Source organism: Colobus angolensis, unplaced genomic scaffold, assembly GCF_000951035.1.
Source record: "Colobus angolensis palliatus isolate OR3802 unplaced genomic scaffold, Cang.pa_1.0 Scaffold194, whole genome shotgun sequence".
Lineage (NCBI taxonomy): Eukaryota > Metazoa > Chordata > Mammalia > Primates > Cercopithecidae > Colobus > Colobus angolensis.
The window spans coordinates 2,308,480-2,335,854 of NW_012115088.1; the positions used below are offsets into that span (position 1 = coordinate 2,308,480).

Here is a 27,375-nt window from a genome sequence, read left to right on the forward strand (position 1 = left end):
AGAATATAAACTTCACCAGATACTTTGTTTTATTCACTAGGACTTAAAGAAATGCTGTATTCTTAGAACCTACAGTGCTATATGCCTGGGCCTTAAAATGGACACATGGTAGGCACTCAATGAATAGTGCTGACAATACACAAGGTATTGCCTTGGAAAGGAGGGGTGGGATCAGGAACCTGTAGAGTTGGTGGTAGGAAGGATGGAAGCTGAGGTAACTCAGGTCAAATGCTGCATCCATTTTTTTTTTTTTTTTTTTGAGACAGGCTGTCGCCCAGGCTGGAGTGCAGTGGCGCCCTCTGTCGCCCAGGCTGGAGTGCAGTGGCGCCCTCTGTCACACAGGCTGGAGTGCAGTGGTGCCATCATGGCTCACTGCAGCTTCATTCTCCTGGGCTCAAGTGATCCTCCCACCTTGGTGTCCCTAGTAGTGGAACTGCAGGCATGCGCCACCACACCCGGCAAACTTAATTTTTTTTTAAATTCAGGGTTTTCCCATGTTGGCCAGGCTGGGTCTCCAACTCCTGGGCTCAAGTGATCCTCCCACCTTGGCCTCTCTAAGTACTGGGATTACAAGTGTGAGCCACCAGCCTCCCTCTTATCAAGAAAGATACATTTATTTGCTCTTATTTTGAAAGGGGTGGTGTCAGGCATTGGGGGGAAGAGAGGGTGCAGGTGTGTGTATCGGTGCTTGAAGTAATTGGAGAGTTTTTAGAATGGTAGTGTGGAGGGTGCCTGACCTCAGCAAACCAGGGCCCCATGGAAAAAGAAAAAGAAAACCCTTATATTAGGCAGAGAAAAACAAAGCAGACTAAATTTCTCTCCAAAACACTGAAGTAATTTTTTCTGTCAGATATTACATTAAGATGTAAGATATTACATTAAGAAGATTTCTGTCAGATATTACATTAAAATGACCTCCATTTTCCTTTGCTTCCACAAAGAGGTCTGAAAACTTAGGGAGAACTGGACTCCCTCATATGTATCCTTTTTTCTGCCCTGTAAGTCGAGGGCTTAGAATATTTTTTTCTGTAGCAAATTTTTAACTACTCCAAATACTTTGCTATAGAGACTCATCCCAAATGCCTCCAACCTTCAATATGCTTAGCAGTTTTGATGCCAAATATATTGCTATCACATCATCAGACATCCCATGCAAACATGATGGAGAGGTTATAATAAGACCCCAATCATCTCATTATAAATCTTGTGTTCTCATTACAGTCACAAAATCAGAAAAAGGAACCTAGTTGATATGTTGGTGATTCATGAATTAGTCTGGTAAGATAAAGACATTCTGAAAGGGAGATGGGGAAATGAAAATATGACCAATGAGGTCACATGTGCAAACGGTTCCAGCTTCTGTAAGTGCAAACATAGACCAGAGTTCTCATCTAGTGATAAAGAGTGTGGTACCCTAGAAATTTCATCTTTTATCAGTTGCTGAGATTGAAATGCTATAAAAATACACGAAGTGTGTGTTAAGAAAACAAAGGTAGAAAAAAGCAGGAAGAACGTTTTGATCTAATATACTTGCATTTTTATTGGTTTTAAATACTTGATCATTTTTTTTAATCTCTCCCTTTTTCAGTTTAGACTGTGGATTAAAACATAAGCCCTCAGGAGACACAGACTGTCATTTCCTCTGCAAGACCCTGTCTGGTACAGCTACTTTGAAGATTCTTAACCATCCTTGGGCATAAGAAATGACAGGATGTGATAATTGCTGCTTTCCTGGTATTGGGTCAGTAAGTGTTTGTGGAATGAGGAAGGATGAGGGAACTGGGAAGATGGATGAGGAGATGGCACCTCCAGTTTTCTGATAACTTAATGAGGAAGAGAATAGACCCATTCATTTGGCCAAGAAGACACTAAGACATTTTCAGTCTTTTACTTAATTCCTTAGGAAGATAGAAGGTAATGAAAAAAATTGTCGACTTTGTGACAGGATGTGTCTACATGAGAGACTTTCCTACTAATAGCATAAATTACCTAATACCTTGTATTATATTCTGATTTGCAAAGTACTATATGATCTTATTAAATGTTAGAGAAATACAAATTAGTGGCAGCCTTTTTCTTTTCTTTCTTCTATTGCTACTACATTTCTGCCCTCTTTCCTTATAGAGCTCCAGAAATTGCTCTTCCTTTCTCAATGATGGCAGAGGGAACTTTCTCTTAAAAATTGAATCAACTAAGTTCTTGGCTTAAAGTTGTTCATGAACATGCTGTCACCTTTGGGAGAAATCAGAAGCATATGTTACGGGACTCATCTTCCTCTGCAGCCTTCCCTCCCCTTTCCCTCCAGGGGCACATTCCAGGTAATTGTCTTCAAAAATGATCCTGGAGAAAACCCATGGAGCTGGGCTTATGGTTCCTTTATGGGCTCATCATCCTTATCATCAGCTGGCCCCTCAGTGATGCTGGTGATCCCTCGGAGGGCCCCAAGTCTTCTCCCCTCTCTTTTCATAGGGCCAGGACCCACCTCCTACTTTGTAGAGAAAGGAGAGGCCAGCTAGCTTTCAGTGTCTGTGGAGACCTGACTCCATCACTTTCCTGTGGTCTCTCCTTTATCATTGGTCTCTCCCTTTCCTTATTTCTACCACCTACTGTAAAATATGAGCATATCTTTCCTATCTTAAGGAGTAAAAGCAAAATGGCAAAACACTCCTTTAAATCTATCACCTCCTCACACCGCCCTCACCCCCACTTCATGGACAAGCTTCTTGAAATTATGGTCTCCTTTCACTGCTAATTTTGTGACACCCCACTCCCTTCTCAACCTACCTGCTCTAGTTTACATTCACCACTCCACCAAAAGCACTTTTGATGATACGAATGATGTCCTGAATGGCCTACCCAATGGATATGACTCTGCAGCACTTGATATGACTAATCTCTCCCTTCTTGGATCTCTTATTTTCCTCTAACTGACATCTCCTGTGTTTCTTACTGTTTCTAGACCTTTCTGCTACTTTCTTCTCTGCCTTTCCCCTCCTGCTCTATTGAATCTTTGGCCCCTTTTTCATGTAATGAGTTCTTCCAGGGTACTCCATCCTATACCAAAAGTTTCAAGAAATTCTATTGACATATTGACACACACATCAGTTTCTGGAATCTATTTCATAGCCTAGAGGTCTCTCTTGAGCTTCAGACCCATCTATCCAAATAGGCACCTCAAATACATATCCCAAAAAGTGCTTATCTTCTCTGCAAAGAGCCCAGTCTACTTACTCGATTCTGAGATTCAATTTACACTATTCCCTCTATGAAGTAGTGGAAAAATTGTGAAAATTCTACCTCTTAAATATTTGATTGGTTCCCTCCTTTTTCTTGTGGTGTCACTGCCATTAACCAGGCCCTACCTCATATTACTAAGGTTACCATAACATCCCAGTCATCTTGACACCAGTCTTTAGCCCTCTAGTCTTCTCATTTCAATGATGGCAGAGGGAACTTTCTCTTAAAAATTGAATCAACTAAATTCCCTGCTTAAAATTGTTCATGAGCATGCTGTTGACTTTGGGAGAAATCTGAACCATGTGTTATGGGACCTCACCTACCTCTGCAGCCTTCCCTTCCTGCTCCTGACTTCCTCAGAGAAAGATGCCTTCTATTATAGCCATACTCAATTGCCCTGATTTTCTAGACTTGACCAAGCTCTCTCACCTGTAGTTCTTTGAACCAATATATTCCCTGTGTCTGGAAAGCCTTAACCTAATTTCTAGTTGTTCTGGATGACTGAGATCAGGACCATGTCCTTTCAGTACCAGCCATTTAAAAGAAAAAGTCAAAATATCTTGCATATTTAATAAACCACTCAAATGTTTTTTTTCCGTTGCAATCGTCACATCTAAGATGACTTCTCTAGCCTTCTGTCCATTCTTCAGTCTGGGTTAGGTGACCCTCTCCTGCACTCACTTGATATCTGATATCAAGAGTTTTCTCTGGAGGCACAAGGATCCCAGGGTTGGAACTGTTTACCTGCCTGAGTTACTCATTATGCTGTGCACATGGGCTGCTCTTTCATCTCTGTAGTCCTAGACTAGCAGCCAGCTAGACACCCTGCAAATATTTATAGATATGAAATGAAATCCTCCCTTGTTAAACACTTCTCAGCCTTGCCAAATCACTTTACTTCATCCCCAGTGACTCTAGAGAATAGGAAAGGGTAAGAAGATTTCTGGAGTCACCAGTGGTGGTGTTGTCGACTGTAAAGGATGCTGTGAACTCAGGTGGCCTGGGTTTTAGTCTTAACTCTAATGCTAGCTCTGCCAATCCTTTTACCTTTATGGAATTCTGCTTCCTCATATATTATACAAAGGGATTGATACATTTTTTTGTCCTTTCCAGTCCTGACATTCTATGACTTTAAAAAATGCCATTTATAGAAGAAAAATGCACACTTTTAATTAGCTGGAAGTCCAAAATTCTAAACATCCACTTGGAGAGACTGTTATTTCAAAAAAACAACAAGTGGAAGGGTAGTCATTGGATATCAGTGTAACCACTCAGAGAGACTGCTGTAGTTATCTCTAATATGTTCTCCTGGATCTGGCCCCTTGGCTAAAGGCTATATTTCACAGCCTCCTTTGCAGCTAGGGCTGTCAAATTGATTCTGGCCTGCAAGAAATGATGTTTGAACTTCTGGTCTGTGGCATTACAGGAGAGTGACTTTTCTTTCCACTTTTCTGCTGGCTGGACTGTGAGAAAAGGAAAACTCCTCCTTTGGAAGTTGAATGTTGAGTATGGCAGAGCTACAAGACAGAAACAGCCTGGTTCTCTGGCACCAACAACCAGCTATAGCTGTTCTGGAGTTTTACATGAGAGAGAAATGGATTTCTTATTTAAGCCATGGAGGTTTAGGATTCTTTGTCATCGCAAATCTAAGAAACAAACAAACAGAAAATACAGAACAAAACAAAACAACCCAATAATATCCTTACTAAAACTGATACTAAAATGTTTTACTATTTTCAAAGTACACTGGGGAAAAAAAGAACAAAGGTTATAATTATGTTGAAGAGAAACTCTTAGAAGTTTGCTTCAGCTTTTCATAAAATAATCTTCTAGGAAATTTACAACACTACCCAGCACAAGATCCTAAAGCTTTGTATTCCGCATTCCACTGTATCATAAAGAAGTTAATGCCTAGAAGCAGGTTGAGAAGCCATTAATCTAGCAAAGCAAATTCTAATCCAATAAACCAGTTATCTACTGATTGATCATAATGAAAACTCTAAAACAAGTCACCAAAAGCATTTTTCTTTTCTGTTCATTCATTCCATTTACAAAGACAAAAAAATAATGCTTTTGTAGCTCACACAATATAGGCTGTGAAGTTATGAAACATTAACATTCTTTGCCGCTTTTCAGGGGTTGGAAGTGATTATGCTTAATGGTATTACCCAGAAAGTACCTTGATGCTATAAAATAAAAGGGTCCATTATCAGATTGGGCTTCAAGGAGAGTGGAGCCCAGAAGCATTTGAAACAATCCTCCTTCCATTAGCTCAGTGGGCAGAGGAAATGCTGACCCCCAAAGAGTACTGTCTATCTGTGAATTTGGGTCAGAGGGGTAGAGGACTGCAGTATTGCATGTCTTTAACAAGCAAAGCAGAAGACCCCAACATGCAGAACATACTGTAGGGAAGAAAGCTTTGGATATAATGAGCTGATAAACAATCAGCACTTAGGGGCTGTACTTTGAGCTAGTGGATAAGAAAAACTAAAAATATTCTACCATTAACAAGAGGGAAGAGCTAGGAGGAAGTTCCAGAAGGCACTGGAGAACTATTTCATTAACTACACACTAACTTGTGGGGAAATGTTCATAACCAACCTTAGAACCAAGGATACGTCCTTTATAGTTCCTAATGCCCCCAAATGTAGAGCACGTATTTCAGCCTATCCTTCATGAGCTGACATGGTTCTTTCCTGCTTTAGGCTCTTACTATGAATGGGGCCTGCTTGCTTTGTTTATTCAATGCGTGCAATGCTGAATGAAGCTCTCTACTTCTCTGATCTGGCTAGATCTGGTTTCAGGGCTGAGGATATGTAAGAGAGGGGCAGGAAAACCAAACTCTGGTTTGACGATAGAGGCCTTAAAAGCCATGCAGAGGATTCTGCCTTTGATGTAGTTGACAATGGGGAGCCAAAGTAGGTCTTTGAGCAAGGAAGTGACATGATAAAAAGTCTTATTTTAGTAAGCTCATCAGTATGAGAAAGGATTAGAGAATGGCAGATCAGTTAGGAGAAAACTACCTTAACCCAGACTGAGATTAAAACAAAAAGTCGTATTATGTGGCTGGTGGTCCTTACAAGGGAGAGGAGAGTACAAATGGGATACTTTTTATAGGAACAGAAGGAACTAGAGATGCATTTCTTCCTTAGGAGTGAGACAAGAGGCATATTTGAAGACATGGAATACAACTCATTAACGATGCAAACTTAGCGAATAATATAAAAGGTCAAATCAACAATTTACCATCAAACCAGGACCCTTCTCAGCTGGGAAGGAGGTACTGCTGATGACTACACCAGAACAGCACGTGCAAACTGAGACAATCCCTGGCAACCCCGGGCCAGTCCTGGGAAAAGGGGGACTTATGTCCTTCAAATCTGAAAAGATTAACTACCAGTATAGAAGGCAACTCAGATTCACATGATTGGCTCTGATTTCTTGTGCTCTAGACCTAGGTTTCTAAAGCTCAGAGAACATTCAAAGGAAGCCAACATCAGGACATAAAAGAACAAAAAACTGCTCTTGAGAGAAAAGTGGGGGAATAGCCAGAGAGGGTAGAAAACAAGTATGACGTCTCTGGGGTTGAAACTGCTCTACTGAGTCACTATTTCTCACAATCCTTTTGTCTTCAGTATGCCACATCCAATGTGCAGTCTCTTTGCTTATAGGATTTCAAGGACCAAACTACTTTTTTTTCTTTTTTCTTGAGATGGAGTCTTGCTCTGTTGCCTAGGCTGGAGTGCAACGGCATGATCTTGGCTCACTGCAACTGCCACCTCCCAGGTTCAAGCGATTCTCCTGCCACAGCCTCCTGAGTAGCGGGGACTACAGGTGCACGCTACCATGCCTGGCTAATTTTTGTATTTTTAGTAGAGACAGGGTTTTGCCATGTTGGCCAGGATGGTCTCGAACTCTTGACCTCAGGTGATTCACCCGCCTCAGCCTCCAAAAGTGCTGGGATTACAGACGTGAGCCACCATGCCTGGCCCCAAACTACTTTTCAAAAAAAATCTTACTTCAAGTCTACTTCTGTGAATAGTCATATCCTGTTTCCATGGATGACTATTGACTTGTGGACAAATAACCCATAAGTGGGTGATACCCAGCCCTGCTCATACATATTGTCATGGGAGAAAAGGGTATGCCATTCATCAAAGTGGCTTCCCTGAGACACAAAGAAGAAGGGGAAGAAACTCTCCCAAGACCTAAGAGACATCTTCAATAAATGCAGGGCTGTCGTGAGAAAAAAAGGAGTCCATGGAACTTTGCAAGCAGATGCAGTACAAGTAGATTAATACGAGCGCATTACTTGGTTCCAAGAAGCCGTCATGATGGTAGGCAGCCAGTTCTCTCTGCATCCTCAGCCTACATACAGCAGGGCTAGATAATCAGAATTGGCAAGGGCATAGAAAGGATGTTCACCTCTCCTTCTCAGTTCAGTGAGCTCTTCTGTCAGCCCTCAGGAATCTGCTCATCCTGTACAGCAGGGGTCTCAAAACCCCTGGCCTCAGACTGATTCCAGTTGGTGGCCTGTTAGAAACCGGGTCACACAGCAGGAGGTGAGTAGCAGGCTATCCAGCAAAGCTTCATCTGTATTTGCAGCTGCTCCCCATTGCTTGCATTTCTGCCTGAGCTCTGCCTCCTGTCGATTACCAGCAGCATTAGATTCTCACAGGAGCGACAATCCTATGGTGAACTGCCCACATGAGGGATCTAGGTTGCATGCTCCTTATAAAAATCTAATGCCTGATGATCTGTCACTGTCTCCCATCAGCCCCAGATGGGTCTGCCTAGTTGCAGGAAAACAAGCTCAGGGCTTCCACTGATTGTTACGGGGAGTCCTATAATTATTTCATTACCTATTACAACATAATAACAATAGAAATAAAGTGTGCAATAAATGTAATGTGCTTGAATCATTCTGAAACCACCCCCCGCCACTGTCCGTAGAAAAATTATCTTCCACAAAACCAGTCCCTGGTGCCAAAAATGTCGGGGACTGTTACCATACAGCACTTACACATTATATAGTAATTTGATGTGTGGGCAATTTTCTCTACTATACGGCAAGCTATCGGGGGAATTCACTCTGTTGGTCAAGTTCTTAGCACACAATGGGCATCCAAATACTTGCATGAACAAAGGCACACGATCACAGCTACTTTCTGTGCTACTTTTGTTTTCTGTGTGAGTGTGTGTGTGTGACAATAGAAAGTTCTTTCATCTTCTGTTTTCTGTCCCTTATGGGCCATGCATGCTTTTCTAATAATGATTCACTATCAGTGACTCATCATCACCCTAGAGAAGGTAACCAAAATTAAACCTCCAATTTTACCTATATAATCTCTTTTCCTTTATTGTTCTGAAACTATCAGTTCCCCAAACAAGATTAAATCTTCCAGTTTTTCTTAAAAGCAATTCTCTATACCTGAATAACTAGCAGAGTGAGAAGTACAGTGGTGGAGTCAGGCAGAGCTGGGTGAGAATCTCAAGTGTGTTCTTGAGTTAGTTAGCCCTGAACTTGGGCTACCCAGACTGTACTTCATTTAGCCTATGTGTAAAATGAAGATAACAAATGCATAAAGTTGTTCTTAGAATTAATATTTTTATAAATGTTTATATTAAGTCTTGGTAAGTATTTTACCATCCTGTTAAGTTCTTACTATGTGCCAAGAACCATGCAATATCCATGCTATTCTTGAATCCTCCCAGCAACTTGGTTAGGAAGGTCTAATATTACCTCCATTGTCCCAGATAAGGAAACTGAGGTTCAAAGAAGTTAAATAACTTGTCTTAGATAACAGAGGTATTAAATGTGGAAAAGCAAAAAATGAGACCTGGGCAGTTAAACTTCAGACTTATGCTACGTTGACACATGAAGAAGGCACTCAATAAGTAGTTTTCAAAAATCATAGCTATGTTAGTTCTACAGTTTTGCCAGAATTTATTGTTACTGTCTGAGATCTCTCTTTTACCACTGTTTAAAAAATCTACCCTAATTTTCTGTGATGCAGAAGTTTTTTTTTTTTTTTTTGTTTCAATATCATAGTATAATAACCAGGTCTGCTTTTGGGAAAACAGGGAGATGAGGGAGAAAGAAAGAACACAGAATGATGTTTGCTTGTACGGGGGTCTCACTTACTGACGGACATTTATTTATCCCCAAAATGTCTGACTTGGCATTTGTAACCCCTGAAGCCTTGACATAAAGTACCAATAAATATAATTGAAGTTGTTATTTTCCACTTTGTTTCATTCCTTTTCTATGCATTTAAAGATCTGTCTTGTAAGTGTTTAATATAGTTATCAAAAAAGGCACTAGCTTTTGTCATCAGATTTTTCTTGTAGTCTTTCTTCACTTTTAAGTTTTTAATTTTTGTGAGTACATAGTATGTATATACTTCTATATACCTCATATATATTTATGGGGTACATGAGATGTTTTGGCACTGGCATGCAATGTGAAATAAGCATATCATAGAGAATGGGGTATCTATCCTCTCAAACGTTTATTCTGTGTGTTACAACAATTCAGTTACACTGTTAGTCATTTCAAAATGTACAATTAGTTTATTGTTGACTATAGTTACCCTGTTGTGCAACCAAATAGTAGTTCTTACTCTTTCTAACCTTTTTAAATGATCATTAATCATTCCTGTCTCCCCCTGAATCTCCCACTACCCATTCCAAGGCAATTTTTTTTTCTGAGACACTTAAATTTGCCATTTACTAAGCATCTGTTACACACTTGGCACTATCCAATTGTTACTAGTTTATGTCTAAAGAGGACTGGCCTCATTAGCTGCTCTCAGGAGGCATGCTGGTCTGCCCTGTGTGTTCTATTTTTTATTCATGCTCAGGGTCCTGTAAATGATAATCACATATTAGATTCTACAAAGACCTACAAAAATATTTTTACATGAATGCAAGAAATAGGGCTGCCCCTTCATTAGTAACAAAAAAGAGAAAAATTATTAAGGGATAAAAATGAAGTGGCTCAGAATAACTTTGGATGGATGAAACCAGCCCAAAAAAAGTGCTAAATACTCTTCTACCATGTCCTCCCATCAGATTCTCGTTCACCAGAAGGCTAAACTTGCAGAAAGTAGTTTCGGAGTAAACAAAGCAAAACATTCTCAAAGCTGAGCAGCATTTCTGTCTTTAGTGATGAGAAAATGATATCTAACGAAGGTAGGTTAAAATTCCCCATTTTTAACAGTGAATATGCTCAGAAATATTTTTGCTTTTAAAGAAGCTCTAGGCTTCTATTGCAATGGTTGAGTGAGACTCACTTCTTTTCATTCTTTCATCTTTTTTCTTCCCTCCTACTTTCAGACATCTGGTAATTTATACACTTGGGATTAACTTACGTAGCAACTGAAGAGAAAATAGCAATTATTAAATCCATTGCTGAAAACAGAGAAGGTAATGAAACTTTTTCCTGAAGGGTTCCAGTCGCTACAAATTCTATACGAAAAGGGTGCCACCATTGGCCTCATTTCCTCTACAAAGTGGTGCTTAGGGAAGGGTGCACACCTGCTCAGCTGAAGCAGGCCTGGTAACTTATCACGGAGGAGTACCACACGCTGAAATAATTATGCACAGAGCCACAGCTGAGTGGAGGAGTGAGGTCCTAGGTCACACAGACATGTCTAAATCTGTGATATATGTTTATCATCTGACATGACATCAGCCAGGAGAGTCAGAATTAACTCCCAATAACCCAAGCCTACACCATCAGCCTTTAAACACGAGTTTCTTTTTTTCCAGATCTCTAAAGGGGTCACAAATTATCGGAGGTAAAGCCGAGATCTTGTCAGGCCAAAAGGCAGCCCTGGGATGTTAACGCCTTTCTATTTCCTCCCAGAAATACTGGGGTGGAAAAATCCATGACCACATTACCATCTATAGCCCCTAACTCAACCAGCATCTCCATCCCATCCTGCCTCACCTAAAACTGAGGACATGTTTTGAAAATTTCCTCTGTAAGCACTGTATTCAGGGGAACCCTAAAGGCAGTGCCAAGATTCTTTGGGAGAGAAAGAGAAATGCAATTCTCTTACCAGGGTCACACTTATAAATTCTTTTACACTATTTCTAAAAAGAACAACTTGGTTTTAAGACACTATACACTACCTTGTCATCATCCAGTTCTACAAGAAAACTTTTCTCAGGTGGTGATCCTTGAATGATAGTAGGCTATTTAAAAATATTTAAGACACTGAGTTTACTCCTCTGTAAAAAGGAATTGAACTAGAGGAACTATTTAAGGTTTTTCTAGTTCTAAAATGCAGGCAAGCCATAATTTCCAGATTCAAAGAATGACCCCCTGCATATCTGAGCAAATCACATGCTGTCTATACCACAGCAAGCCTTCAGGATAATAAGAATGTGCATAGTAACACACAGCTTCCAGCCCTCTGCCTCCTGAAGAAAGGCATATAGAAAGCATGCTAACCTACAGAGGGGGGACAAAACTGATTGTTTTACTCCTATGTTTTTCCTTCAGAAAAACTACCCATAATTTTACAGTTGACTACTTTTATTCTGCTTATGTTGGGCTGAATCATTTGCATTACTCAGATTTAAAAATCTAATAACCACTCTACCGACTAATAAGCACAGGCTAAAAAAAAAAATCACACTCAGTTCTTAATCACTGATGAATTTCAACCCACTGTTCCTACATACAGTTGTAAAGAAAAGGCTTAGTTTTCAGGTCATAATTCATGTGGGACAACGGCATTACCAAGCATCAACCAAGGCAAACACTGCAAATACTGACCACGGCTACTCCAAAGACAGAATCCCATTCAACCTGGGTCCACAGCTGAGGTTGGCAGATGATAAGAAGTATAAAAAGCCAGGCTGGAGCCCACCACATTCTCTCGGTGAGCTACAGCCAAGAGCAGAGAGTACATTTTATATAGGGGACCGGGAAAGTGTGCAGATTCACTCAGAGACCCCTAAGTCAGAAAAAGTGAGGCACACTCTGGAACAAACCAGCCCCCAGATCCAAATCAAAGCTGTGTAGGGCATGAATGTCGCTCCACTTACCCAGCATAGCAGTTGTTATAAAGGTGGCTGTGCCCCGGTTGCAGAATCTTCAAAAAGAGCCAGCAAAGAGGCAGGAAAGCAGCTGCCCAGCCCCTGCGCTTCCCGAGACACTTCATAGTGTTAAGAAGAGAGGAGTTGAAAGTTACTTAAGCAGCCACCCGAGGCTGGAGGTGGCTCGCAGCACCCCCTACACACCACACACGTTCTCTGGGAAGGGGGTGGGCGAGGAAGGCTGAGAGTGAGCAAAATGTGACACTTCTCTCCAGCTACAAGAGAAAAAAAAGTTTAGGCAGCTGAGGAAGGGAAGTTGCTATTACGGCTTGGTCTTGGGACAAGCAGCAGCAGCAGCAGCAGCTGAGCCTGATCTTTAATCAGGTTCCCCTAGAAAGGGCTGGGCCTCCCTGGTGCTGACTCACAGCAGGGATTCACTGGGTGCTGCTTCCTTTGGGTGACTCCTCTCTGCTTTTGGTTTGTTTGCTTTCCCAACTTGAGGCCCCTAACTTTTCTGTGCAAGCTTTCTTTCTCTACTACCTTCTTCAGCATGAGGATCCTACCTAATTGCAAACAGTTTGTCTGATGGGCTAACCAAGCAGACACGGATCATTCCAAGCTTAATATTTTGATCTCCCATGACGGATTCCTAAATGGATTCCACCTAATGAAATGTACAGTGAATAATCTTGATGAGAATGTGCGCAGGGGTACCTATAGCACCTAGACCCAAACAGCTGGCTTCAGTTCCCTGCTCCTGACTTACAGGAGTGGGCAGCGGCTTTACTGGGCTTCAGGGAGCTCTTGGTACTCATTCTGCATCAGCAGCACCCAGACCTGCTGCTGTTTCAGAGGTTCTCATGGGGAATAGGAGGCCTTCGAGTGCTTTGCCACCTTGGCTGCACATTTAGAATCATTTAGGGAGCCAGACCTTGAAAATAGAAACTGTGGCGGCAGGATCAGTGGTTTAAAAAGCTCCTCAGGTGATTCCAATATTCAACCACCATGCTGGTCTGGAGCAGGGCTTCTCAGAGCTCCACATGCATAGAAGTCACCTGGGGATCTCATTAAACTGCAGCTCTGATGCAGTAGGTGGCAACAGAGGCCTTAGGGTCTTCCTTCCTTCCCTCCTTCCTTCCTTCCTTTTTGACAGAGTTTCGCTCTTGTTACCCAGGCTGGATGGAGTGCCAAGGCCCCATCTCGGCTCACTGCAACCTCCGCCTCCTGGGTTCAAGCAATTCTCCTGCCTCAGCCTCCTGAGTAACTGGGATTACAGGTGCCTGCCATCATGGCTGGCTAAGTTTTGTAATTTTAGTAGAGACGAGGTTTCACCATGTCAGTCAGGCTGGTCTTGAACTCCTGACCTCAGGCAATCTGCTCACCTTGGCGTCCCAAAGTGTTGGGACTATAGGCGTGAGCCACTGCACCTGGCCAAGAGTCTGCAGGTCTAAAGAAGCTTCCAGGTGATGCTGATGCTGCTGGCTCTTCAGCCACACTTGGAGTAGCAAGACTTCACATTAGAATGAGGTCTGCTTTTTCTTCCAAGCAAACCTTAGAGAAAACCATTTCCTTTTCTTTTTTCCCCTGTTGATAATGAAAGCTTTTCAAAATTATTATTTGCATCCACTAGCTCCTATTCGAATACGCCACCAAACCCATTACGGGGAATGTGCCTTGCCCTATTAAATAAACATAGTGTTACCTATGGTGCCTCCTGTTATCCTCTATGCTGAGTCCTGGTCGTGCTCTAAAAGAGAGAGTGAGCCACTATTTCTTCATCACACTCACAAAACTTTTCAGGTTTCCTGCAGAGTCATGGCCAAGAACTCCCGTACCCTCTAATACTATATAGCCAGAGTCCCTGTTAGAAGAGAGAGCACCCAGTCTTTCCCATCTTCTCTACCTGGGGAGTTGAACCAAAACTCCTTTGACAGATTCAATGTCAGGTTCATGACACAGCTGAAATGGTTTTCATTTGAAATGATGCTCTGAAGTTTCCTGCAACTTTCTCAGCATCAGTCTGGTTAATACCTTGTCTGTGTCCTTCACAAGTCCTGGCATGTCCTCTACTGTAGGAATTACCACATCGAATTTCTTGTCTGGTTTCCTCATGAGGCTTTCTCCTTGAATACAGACTGTATCCTTTTGGTCTTCCTGTGCACTTCCTTATACCTCCTCGAGGGAATACAATGTTTACTGAAGGAGTGATCAACAATGTCTGTTGAATGAACGTTGAACCAGGGAAGAAATTCATTCAACAAATATTAACACAGACGCTTCTATGTCCGGATAGAGGAGAGAGCAACTTGGGAGAAGAGAACACTATGGGCACTTTTGGAGAGTGGAAGTTCTCCAGGTGATCATGTCTGTTTTTGTTTCTTTTTTATGTTGCCTTCTTTCCTGACTTCCTGGCCTCGTACTTTGGTCTTCCTGAACTGGTCAGGCTGCTCTGCAAGACTCACAGCCGTACTCACAGGCCTTTTAGATGAGCCCAGGAAAGCCAATGATCTGTGGAAACAAGAGGTTATTGTGTAAATAAAACACTTCATCTCTTTGCATTTCGCTATGTCAGAACAATGTATAAATCTGTCATATTATATCACAACATTAAACTAGGAATGTTCAGTCTCTGACTGGGAATTAAACTCATCCTCAAATCATTCTGAAGGATTGGATCCTGCAAGCGTGTTCAGCAGAGGCTCTCCAGATGCTGTGACCAAAGGAATCATTTCCTGGACCATCAAAAATGCCAGAAATGCCGGTGACATCCTGTAACCTTCCTAAAAATTTCAGATCAAAGAGAGGTTCTCAAACAATAGAAGCCATTCCTAGCAATCATCTCTGTTTTACTAAGGACCAGGTTATCTGATCAAACTTCTCTTGGAGTAGATAAGCTCCCATAAAATGAGAGATAAATGGAGTCCATTTAGCAAATGGGAGGAGGAGAGAACAGTTTTATAGATGAATTCAAAGATAAAAGTTCCATTTTTAAGGCATTGAGAGGGAGTGAATTATTAAACCAGTTAGGGATTTGGAGATGGGAAGACAAGAAGTTCTATTTATTGGCTATGCCTTTGTCATAGTTGAGTGGAAGAGTGAATTTTATTAAAAGAAATATTACCATGCACAGAAAGAAATGAAACTACAATTGGGAAAAGAAAATATCATCCTTGATTTGAGTCCATTGTTGATGATATCATTTTTAATGTCTCTTCCAGATCTGAAATTCTATGATACCATGGAGGAAGATTTTGCAATTTCTTTTGTCAGGTATATGAGTCAGAGCTACTTAGATTTATGTTGTTAAAGTTATCTGGAGAAGATAAACAGTGTGGTAGCACTTTCTTCAGACAAAAGTTGTACAGACAACCTTCCTGTTGCAGTTCGTGATCATTCCTCAACGTCCTATTTGCATAGACCTTATCACCTGTCACTTCTCTTTTATGGCTTTCTGCCACTATTCCAACAGGTGAGGAAACAGCAAATGTGAAGGTAGGCTACTGCCCTATGCGGTCTTGGCAAGCTTCCCTTAACAACACCTTACTGACTATTCCCTCACAACTGTCTTCGGCACCATCAGCTACCCCATCTCGATCCCGTGTCTTTAGTCTGTCTCTCGTCAGATAGCCACAGTTCTTCCATCCTTAAACACAAGCCGTTTGGCTTATTTTTTCTTTTTCTTTTCCCAGGCTTCTCAGAAGTGCACTCTTGAACCCTGACCATGGCTTTGCCTCCCTACCACCCCGCTGAAACTTTCTCTCAAATATCAGTGGTGATTTCTAAGTGGAAAAATGCTTTGTTCTCACCCCACTCCACATCTGCATGGCTTCTGAGGCTGCTTGCCAGTTGCTGTTTGAAACTCCCTTCTCCCTTGGGCTCCGAGATTCTCTTCTTCTGTTCCTGTCCTTCCTGGAGTTCCTCTCTAATTTCTGTCTGCTTAAATAGTAGACATTTTATGAGGCCTCTGCCTGCCTTCTCCTCTTCTTGATCCATTGCTGCAGATATGGTTTCTGACTTTGTGACACTCAGTGCTGGTGGAGGGGCTGGGTAGATACATAAACTCCTTGTTACATTTGGTGATTCCATTAACCTATAGGAACAAATAGGAGAAGCTGTGATAGAAAGTTAAGAGGGCAGGTATGGATTGCATGTGTAGGGTGTTTGGAGGAAGTGGACGTCTAAACCAAGGATGAGAAGAACCCAGTCATGCCCAGAGGAGGATGGTGGTATACAGAGAGTGAGGGATGGGATGAGACCATTGCAGGCACAGGGAACAGCAGGAGCTGTCTGCCAGTGAATCTCGAAAGGATGAAGAGTGGCATTCGGGCTCCTCAGCTTGGCATTCGAGGCCCCCGAAAACATTTTCATTTTTATCTTCCTCAATATTCTCTAAAGAATCTGTATCCTCTCCACCTGTGTCCTTCCTCTGTGTTTGTTTACAGTGTTTCCTTGATACCAGTGGCCATCTCCATCCAGTCTTCCTGTCTTTATCTGGCCAAATCCTTCCATCCCTGCCAGACCCAGCTCAAGTCAGTCTCTCCCATGAAGCTCTTCCAGTCCATTTCTATCTGCAATGGTCACCCCTTCTCTGAGTGGACAGCATTTATTCATATACACCCTTGTGTTTGACTGTGTTGACACAACTCAGTATTACCATTTATGAAAAACTCCTCCATGCCAAGCACTGGATTATGTCCGTCTTTGTACTCCACAGTGCCTGGGGCAGACATCTGCTAACAAAGCCTTGGCATACCTTTCAGCCCAGAGCTGCTAGGACTTCTTCCCTTTCTGGGAGCTCTCATCCAGAGCCCCGGTCTGCACCTTTGTCTTCAGCCAGGTGTCTCACAAGAAGAGTTTGGCTCACTCTGATGTAAAAGCAATTGGAAGTGTAAGTCTTGTTAATGGGCAAGCCAATTATTATACATTTACGTCCTTATAATTAGGTTACGATGAAGTTTTATAGAATTTATAGAGAAAAACTAAAGTACTTTAATTTAGGACGGTGGGAATAAAGAGAACTACCTGCTGACTCAAAGCAGCAGGAGGCTTCCATCTTCTCTCTGTCCTTGTGGAATGGGAGAGTTCCTTGATCCGTCTCACAGGACATGTGACAGGGGTGTGACCTGCTTGTTCTGTCACTGCTCCTTAAAACCCTGATGGCAGGGGGAGCACGCAGACGTGCAGGTGCAGGAGCCAGGGCAAGTGCTTTGGCTCTGGCCCCACGGTACTGTCTAGGGGTGGGTGCCTGTGACCTCAGTGTTACAGCGCCCTCTTAGCCTTGCCATCCGCAGATGGTTTAAGTGTTAACCAGCTCAATGGACCCTCTGACTTTTTGCAAGGGCAGAGGGCCAGTGTGGCAGCTTTCTGTATCCTGAACTCTTACCCAGCGTCCCAGAAGAATTGGGTTATGCGTGGGCTTGAAGGATGAATGTAGAGTTTTATTGAGTGGTAGAGGTGGCTCTCAGTGGGATGGATGGGAGCTGGAAGGGGGGATGGAATGGGAAGATGATCTTCCCCTGAAGACACTGGAACAAGACACCCAACAGTGTTCAGATGTTCCTCCTCTCTTTCTCTGCTGAAACATTCCACTGTTAGTCTGCTTGTCTCATCTCCTTGTCTGCTTGTCTGCTTCTAGAACCCGGGGTTCACGGTTTATATGGGTACAGGATAGGGGCATGGTGGGCAGAAAGGCAACTTTTGGGCCTGCAAACAGGAATGCCTGTCCCCATTTAGGGCCCTGGGTCTCCAGGCTTGAGGATAGGGCCTTTGCTGGGGAACCACCCTCTTCCAGTATTTCCCTGTCTCCTGTCTATATCACTTGTTTTTTCTTCTTTCCCTTCTCCTTTGTCTCACATTCTACCTCCTACTTTCCCATCTTTCCTGATACCTGGTCCCAAGACTCTTATAGAGGAATAAATAGGGAAAACATAATGGATAAAAATATCTTAAAAATTTTAAAATTGCTTTTAAAAATTACTGTATCTAGTGACAGGGAAAGGATGTATATGTTTTACCACTTGTGATATTAAATATTTTAATGCAAATTCAGAGAAATTTGAGAGGCATGGAGCAGAAGACAGAGATTTTAAAAGTTTGATTAAAGTCAAAAACACTATTCAAGCAAATGAATGAAAAAGTACTTTCTTATTCATACCTAGGGCAGTGAGAGATGATGGTGAAAAATACCAAATAAGAACAGAAACAGTTTAATGATAGAAAAGATTCAATTGTAAGCAAAAAAGACTAAGAAGAGGGGAAATTTCAGATATAACAATAATGAAAAGAATAGGTGAGAAAATTTGCCTTACAGAGTAAAGCTGTTACCAAGAATGAGGGAAGTCAGACAAGCAGAAATGTTTTACCGTGGACAATCATAAAGGTGGAAGGAGGAAAAAGTTCTCTTGGTGCTGAGGGACATCCATTTCTACATCCCCAAAAGTACATAGAAAAATAAAAATCATGTGAGAATTTATTGCAGTCTGAACTGAAGAATACACGGTAGAAGACATTGAGAATGGCTGTAAGGTATCACAAGGAGGTATTAATTTATTGAAAATGAAGGAGAAATACAAAACTAAATTTTTCTAAAGAATTTGCTGACTTTTAGAGACATAATAAAATGACAAAGTCAATAGCTAAAGGAATGTATTTACATTCAAAAGACAATTTTAGGAACTGTGGATCATAATTATGTTGAATATAAACAGACAAAATAAACACAGGAATTTTTTTTTATGCAAAAGTACCAATTGGAAGAATGGTGTAGCTTGTAGAAATCTTAGACACAAATTAACATTGAAAAACACTCATAGGAGGAGGTGATTAAGTAAGTTTCATAAAGGGCCACATGAGAAAACACATGATGGAGACAGCACAATTATTTAATATAATGCAAAGATTTTATTTGCTGTCAAAGGTCAAATGCTTCTCAAGACTGTAGAAGAAGAATTTACCAGATTCTTTTAAGAACTTGTATTTGTATTTGATCTTGTAAGGAGAGATTTAAGACTTTGAAATAAGCAAACAAACAAACAAACAAAATTACCAAACCTGTTTTTCAATGGAACGCTGGAGTCTATGGAGATTGTCTGCAACTTTGTCTCGACTAGACTATTTTACAGTCCTATAAATTTAAGAAACCAGTTAGAATGTAAGTAATTCTCGCCCATTTTAAATGATTATTGGTTTTTATAGACATCCAAATAACTTCTGACTGGTAGAGGGATGACCTTCCCCCGCTGCCCTATGAAGAAAGTCAGTTTTGCTTCCATTTGTAAAATAATTCCACCATTTCTTTACTCCATATAAATTTGCGGTTCTTTGACTTCTCTTTTGAACTAGTAGTAACATCTTCCCCAGTTATCTCATTTAATTAATAGTTAGACAAAATCTTTGATGCCTGTTCATTTTCTGTTTGTATGAGAGCCTTAAAAAAAAAAGATTATTTAGTCATTTTGGAGGTTCCACTGAGATGCCCTACTCTGACAGGGTTGGATGAAAGTCATCACTAGAAACAGGGCAAGTCAGAGGCTCCCTTTCCCCAGGGACGTCTTTTCTTGGTTTATAGAGGTGAATCTGCAGGGGTAATAGAACTTTGCTTATTTTCTGTTTTCTAATTTTAATTTTCCTCTCCACTAATTTGTCTCTGTTTTTGTTATCTCTTTGTGTACAGCTAATAAATTATTCCCCATTGATGGAAGCAGTGCTTGTGAATTTGGTTTTTGATCTAACCATTTGGTAAGCTCTCTAAATGGATTTATGGTTTATAGAGATCTATTCTTTCTTGAGTGAGAGATGATAGAAATCTTGCTTGTTTCTCTTGTATTTGTCTATTTGCCTATTTTGAATTCAGATTATTTCAGAATATCACGTCTACAAAGGAGAACAGCTTTTTGATATCTGTAGTAGTGAGTTTCTGTATTTCTGTATTTACTCCTGATCTATGACTAAAATGGCAGAATTGAAGCTTTAAGGTATCTGTGGGTCTGTGTGATACATGTTTGTAATCTGGAAAGGATTTTATCTCTCATTGACTGTGCAATGGTTTTCTCTCCCCAGGGAGTTCTAATAAATGAGATGTAAGAGACTCTTACTGAAGGAGCTCTGTTCCAAATGTCCTATAGAGATAAATAAATATACACTGAATATCCCTGAAATTCCAAGAAAATAGGGAATTTGAACCAAGACTACTTTCAATGTGCTATAATTGTTTAAAAAGTACTCTTGTAGGAAATAACTCAAAAATATTTTATGAATCCAAGTTCATCCAGTTAAGGTAAGTCTTTGGCAAATAAGACGAGTTTAATAATTTTTATATAACAAAAAATAGCAAAATTTTCACTAGTTTACCAATAATATAAGAGTTACATTTAAAAAATCTTGTTTGGGCATGCTTTTCCTAAACTCATATAGGTGTCCTGACTGGTTTCAAACAATATAAATACGTGTATTACTAATTGAAACCTTATTCTGAAAAACACTTTATTTCAGCAGGAGTCATATTTTGTCATATGTCAGCTTGAAGATAATTTCTAAGACCTTTAGGGAGCTTAACAATAAGAAGACAAATAACCCAGTTTAAAAGTGGGCAAAGTAACTACACAGACATTTCTCCAAAGATAATACACAAATTATTCAATAAGCACATGAAAAGATGCTCAACAAAATTAGTCATTAGAGAAATGCAAACCAAAACCACAATGAGATGCCACTTCACACACACTAAGATGGCTACAATCAAAGACAGCAATAACAAGTGTTAGCAAGAATGTGGAGAAATCAGAACTCTCAGACATTGTTGATATGAAAATAAACTGATGTAGCTTCTGTGAAAAACAGTCTTATAATTCTTCAAAAATTAAATGTAGAGTTGCCATATGATCTAGAAATTTCATTTCTAGCTTCCACCAAGAAAATTCAAAACATATGTTTATATCACAACTTGCACACAAATGTTCATAGCAGCATTATTCATAATGGCCTAAGAGTGGAAGTAAACCAAAATGTCCATCAATTGATGAATAGATAAAAGTGGCATATCCATGCAATGGAATATTATTTGGCTAGAAAAAGGAATGAAGTATTGACACTTGCAGCAGCATGAATAAACCTTGAAAAAATGCCGAGTGCAAAAAGCCAGATATAAGGTCACATATTATATGATTTGACATAAAATGTCTAGAATAGTTAAAAACATATATATAGAAACAAAATATATTAGCAGTTGCCAAGGGGAAAGGAGGGATGGGGAGTGACTGATAATGAATACAGGGTTTCCCTTTGGGGTGACGTAAATATTCTGGAATTGGGTAATGGTGGTGGTTGCCTAACCTTATGAATATACTAAAAATCAATGAATTGTACACATTAAAATGGTGACTTTTATGGTAGGTGAATTATATCTCAAATCAAAAAAGATCTTTAGGGAATTTAGAGCCTTAAACTGATTAATGAATGATCACTGGATACCTAAATTACATCTAAGTAAGATAGAACACTGAAACATTGATTAATGAACATAATTTTATGTTTACAGGCTTTTGCTTTTTATGTACTACCGATAGGCTATCTCCTTGGTTAATTTTTGCCAATTTCAGAGGGCATGGAGGGCTACAGGAAGTATGTGGCCATAGAAAATTGTGTTATGTGTGTTTATGAGTTCTGCTTGTTGCTAAAATGAACGCTTGTTACAGACTGTTCTCTATTATCTACTCCCAAGTGTTATCTGTGAAATAATAATTATTTACTTTGCTTAAGTTGTAATTAGTATTGGTGGTTGAGAATATACTAGGAGCAATAATGACAGAGAAAATATGACTCTGTATGTACTTCTGTTTTTTAAGAAAAAGAAAAAGAATAGTTTTCTCCTAAAATAGTACTTCTCTGTTATTTTTTCTTTTCTCTTTTTCTTTTTTCTGTTCTTCAGACCCATTTATACTCTTAAAATTTATTGACGACCCCAAGGAGTTTTGTTCATGTGGGTTACAGCTACTGATATTGACTCTTGGAAATTGAAACTAAGAACTTTTGAAAATGCTTACTTAGGGATTTGTTCAAAGGTAGCAATGATAAAAGCATTCTATGCTAATAGCATCTTATGAAATTAGTTCTTGTGGTCTTGTGAGATCTGTCTTAAAGCACCAGTTTGTTCCAGAATATTAAAGAGCACAATGAAAGGCAAAGCTTGGAATGTAAATTTTCTTTGCCTTGGTTTATAATCCCTGCTTCTGAAAAGTTATGGAATGTGTTAGTAGTTTAGCAAAGTTTGTTCAGCGTTGATGGGCTTGCTTCCTTGATTTACTGCTTCTTGCTTTTGCTTACAATATGAAGGGTTAATCTTCTTGTGTCATCCTCCTACAAGGCAAAGATTCTGTGTCTTATCAGAATGGCTTTCTGTGCTTTAACTTGACTTTATTACATCCTACATTACTTAAGAAAACAACAAAAAGGAGAAAACCAAAGAATCCTCACTTCTATAATAACTAACATTTTGATAATTATGTTACCATCAATGCTTATTTTTGAATTTTTTGTTCTTTCAATTAAATAGGTAATAATTACTTTTCAGGCATTTATGACCTAACCTTAATCAAGTGCTTAATTTCCTCTGATAATATTTTTTATCTTTGTCTCCCTAAAATTAGACCCTCAATTATAGAAAAAACTGTAAAGTAAAACTTTCAGAATAGTACTTAAAACAATATTTGTGATTTCCCAGAGGACCCCTGCAAAATCACAAGGATTTGTTTCTTCACCTTGAAAAGTACTAGAAATAATTAGTTTGTTTTTGTTTTTGTTTTTTAAAATCTACACTGCTATTGATGTATTGCATGAGAAGAGTTGTCAAATCAAAAGAGATGCTTCTTCTTCCCAGGTGGAATTCTCATAAGTAAAATGTTGTCAACATAAATATTTCAGAAATTGTGGAAATTCTGCACGTGAAGTTCCAAGGGATTTTTCAAAGCTCTTGATGTCCGTGATATGTTTCTATTTATCAGAGCCTTAGTGCTATTTTGTCTGATGATACTGGGCATCAATAGTAAAGTGTTATCAGTCATGAATTTTAGTTATTGTTTAAATGCTTATTGGCTACAAGCTTATTCTTAATTTAAGTCTACTATTTTTTAGGTCAGAGGTTCTCAGATGGGGATGAACCTCAGATGCATGCATAAAGTTTTTATAAAAATATAGATGTCTAAACTGTAATCCAAACTTACCAAATCTCTTTACTTGACAACCTTGGGATGCTCTTAGCCTATGCTTTGTAAATTGTTGATATATTTTATGAATTACGTCTCAGAATTATGTTATATATCAAAATTATTTCCTCTGTAAAAAGTATGTTCACCTGGATATGAAATTCTGGGTTGAAAATTCTTTTCTTTAGGAATGTTGAATACTGGCCCCCACTCTCTTCTGGCTTGTAGGGTTTCTGCAGAGAAATCCGCTGTTAGTCTGATGGGCTTCCCTTTGTGGGTTACCCGACCTTTCTCTCTGGCTGCCCTTAGCATTTTTTCCTTCATTTCAACCTTGGTGAATCTGACAATTATGTGTCTTGGGGTTGCTCTTCTTGAGGAGTATCTTTGTGGTGTTCTCTGTATTTCCTGAATTTGAATGTTGGCCTGTCTTTGCTAGGTTGGGGAAGTTCTCCTGTATGATATCCTGAAGAGTTTTCCAACTTGGTTCCATTCTCCCCATCACTTTCAGGTATACCAATCAAATGTAGATTTAGTCTTTTCACATAGTCCCATATTTCTTGGAGGCTTTGTTTGTTCCTTTTTATTCTTTTTCTCTAATGTTGTCTTCACACTTTATTTCATTAAGTTGATCTTCAATCTCTGATATCCTTTCTTCCACTTGATCAATTTGGCTATTGATACCTGGGTATGCTTCACGAAGTTCTCGTGCTGTGTTTTTCAACTCCATCAGGTCATTTCATGTCCTTCTCTAAACTGGTTATTCTAGTTAGCAATTCATCTAACCCTTTTTCAAGGTTCTTAACTTCCTTGCATTGGGTTAGAACATGCCCCTTTAGCTCAGAGGAGTTTGTTATTACCCACCTTCTGAAGGCTATTTCTGTCAGTTCGTCAAACTCATTCTCCATCCAGTTTTGTTCCCTTGCTGGCGAGGAATTGTGATCCTTTGGAGAAGAGGTGTTCTGGTTTTTGGAATTTTCAGCCTTTTTGCGCTGGTTTCTCCCTATCTTTGTGGATTTATCTACCTTGGTCTTTGATGTTGGTGACCTTCGGATAAAGTGAATGTGCTCTTCCATTCTGTTTTGTTAGTTTTCCTTCTAACAGTCAGGCCTCTCTGCTGCAGGTCTGCTGGAGTTTGCTGGAGGTCCACTCCACACCTTGTTTGCCTGGGTATTACCAGCGGAAGCTGCAGAACAGCGAAGATTGCTGCCTGTTCTTTCCAATGGCAGCTTCCTCCCAGAGGGGCACCTGCCAGATGCCAGCCAGAACTCTCCTGTTTGAGGAGATTGCTGGCAAGGTGGCTGAATAGGAACAGCTCTGGTCTGCAGCTTCCAGCGTGATCAACACAGAAGACAGGTGATTACTGCATTTCCAACTGAAGTACCCGGTTCATCTCATTGGGACTGGTTGGACAGTGGGTGCAGCCCAAGGAGGGCGAGCCAGAGCAGGGTGGGGCATTGCCTCACCAGGGAAGCTCAAGGGTTTGGGAAATTTTCTCCCCTACCCAAGGGAAGCCCTGAGTGATTCAGCCTGAGGAATTGTGCACTCTAGCCCAGATACTACACTTTTCCCACAGTCTTTACAACCTGCAGCCCAGGAGATCCCCTCTGGTGCCTACCCCACCAGGGCCCTGCGTTTCAAGTACAAAACTGGCTGGCCATTTGGGCAGACACTAAACTAGCTGCAGGAGTTTTTTTTCCATATTCCAGTGGCACCTGGAATGCCAGCGAGACAGTATCGTTCACCCCCTTGGAAAGGGGGCTAAAGCCAGGGAGCCAAGGGGTCTGGCTCAGTGGGTCCCATCCCCATGGAGCCCAGCAAACTAAGATCCACTGACTTGAAATTCTCGCTACCAGCACAGCAGCAGTCTGCGATCAACCTGGGACACTTGAGCTTGGTGTGGGGAGGGGCATCCCCCATTGCTGAGGCTTGAGTAGGCGGTTTTACCTAACAGTGTAAACAAAGCCACCAGGAAGTAAGAAATGGGGGGAGCCCATGGCATCTCAGCAAGGCCACTGTGGCCAGATTGCCAGATTTCTTCTCTCTGGGCAGGGCATCTCTGAAAAAAAGGCAGCAGCCCTAGTCAGGGACTTACAGATAAAACTGCCATCTCCCTGGGACAGGGCACCTGGGGGAAAGGACAGCTGTGGGTGCAGCTTCAGCAGACTTAAACATCCCTGCCTGACCGCTCTGAAGAGAGCAGTGAACCTCTCAGCACAGCATCCGAGCTCTGCTAAGGATCAGACTGCCTCCTCAAGTGGGTCCCTGACCCCCATGTATCCTGACTGGGAGACACCTCCCAGTAGGCGCCGACAGACACTTCATACAGGAGAGCTCTGGCTGGCATCTGGCAGGTGTCCCTCAGGGACAAAGCTTCCAGAAGAAAGAACAATCTTTGCTGTTCTGCAGCCTCCACTGGTGATACCCAGGCAATCAGGGTCTGGAGTGGACCTCATCAAAGTGAACAGGCAACCTACAGAATGGGAGAAAATTTTTGCAATCTACTCATCTGACAAAGAGCTAATATCCAGAATCTACAAAGAACTTAAACAAATTTATAAGAAAAAAACAAACAATTCCATCAAAAAGTGGGCAAAGGATATGAACAGACACTTCTCAAAAGAAGACATTAATGCAGCCAACAAACACATGAAAAAATGCTCATCATCACTGGTCATCAGAGAAATGCAAATCAAAATCACAATGAGATACCATCTCACACCAGTTAGAATGGCGATCATTAAAACATCAGGAAACAACAGATGTTGGAGAGGATGTGGAGAAAAAGGAACACTTTTACACTGTTGGTGGGAGTGTAAATTAGCTCAACCATTGTGGAAGACAGTGTGGTGATTCCTCAAGGATCTAGAACTAGAAATACCATTTGACCCAGCCATCCCATTACTGGGTATATACCCAAAGGATTACAAATCATCCTACTATAAAAACACATGCACTTGTATGTTTACTGCAGCACTATTCACAATAGCAAAGACTTTGAACCAACCCAAATGTCCATCAATGACAGACTGGATTAAGAAAATGTGGCACATATACACCATGGAATACTATGAAGCCATAAAAAAGGATGAGTTCATGTACTTTGCAGGGACATGGATGAAGTAGGAAACCATAATTCTCAGCAAGATAACACAAGAACAGAAAACCAAACACCACATGTCCTCACTCATAAGTGGGAGTTGAACAATGAGAACACAAGGACACAGGGAGGGGAACATCACACACCGGGGCCTGTTAGGGGTTGGGGGATAGGGGAGGGAGAGCATTAGGAGAAATACCTACTGTAGATGACAGGTTGATGGATGCAGCAAACCACCATGGCACATGTATACCTATGTAACAAAACTGCACGTTTTGCACATGTACCCCAGAACTTAAAGTGTAATAAAAAAACATGAAAAAAGTACAAAAACGGTATGTTCATCTAATTTTATAAATTAAGATTAACTTTTGCTGACTTCTTTGAAAATAGGTTTAATCACAGTCCTTTAAGGCATTTAAGTTTATTGGAATGGTTTTATTACCTCGTTTTTCATGCCACCAAATTTGCTTGTCAGTTGCATTATTCTTGTATGAGCGCTTATCAGAACTTTCACATTTGAAAATTATCAGTAATAAATTAACCACAACTATTTAAATCTGTCATCCACAGATAGCTTTTGTTTTACTCTGCTTTTTGCTGCGGGCAGGACAAATGAAAAAGTCATCAACGGTGGAGAGAACAGTGAGTTCGATTCTCTTTCCTCCTTCACCTTCGTCCTTCAAATCAGAACATGACCCAGGCTCTCCTAGGCTCCTGACTTAACTGCCCTTATCATCTTGTTTACACATCAACATTTCTTTCTTCCTTCCTTTCTCTTTCTTTCTCTCT

The 27,375-nt window shown here is 40.6% G+C and overlaps 1 protein-coding gene across 1 annotated transcript in view; it reads right to left on the reverse strand.

The window, feature by feature from the left end:
* The window catches only part of CPA6 (carboxypeptidase A6), a 320,457-nt gene extending 307,792 nt beyond the window's left edge, over positions 1-12,665 (reverse strand). Inside the window, exon 1 of the mRNA XM_011940914.1 lies at positions 12,298-12,665. Coding sequence (XP_011796304.1) covers positions 12,298-12,413 — 116 coding nt within the window. The 5' untranslated portion in view covers positions 12,414-12,665. The remainder of the gene's footprint in view (positions 1-12,297) is intronic.
* Positions 12,666-27,375: the final 14,710 nt, after the last annotated feature.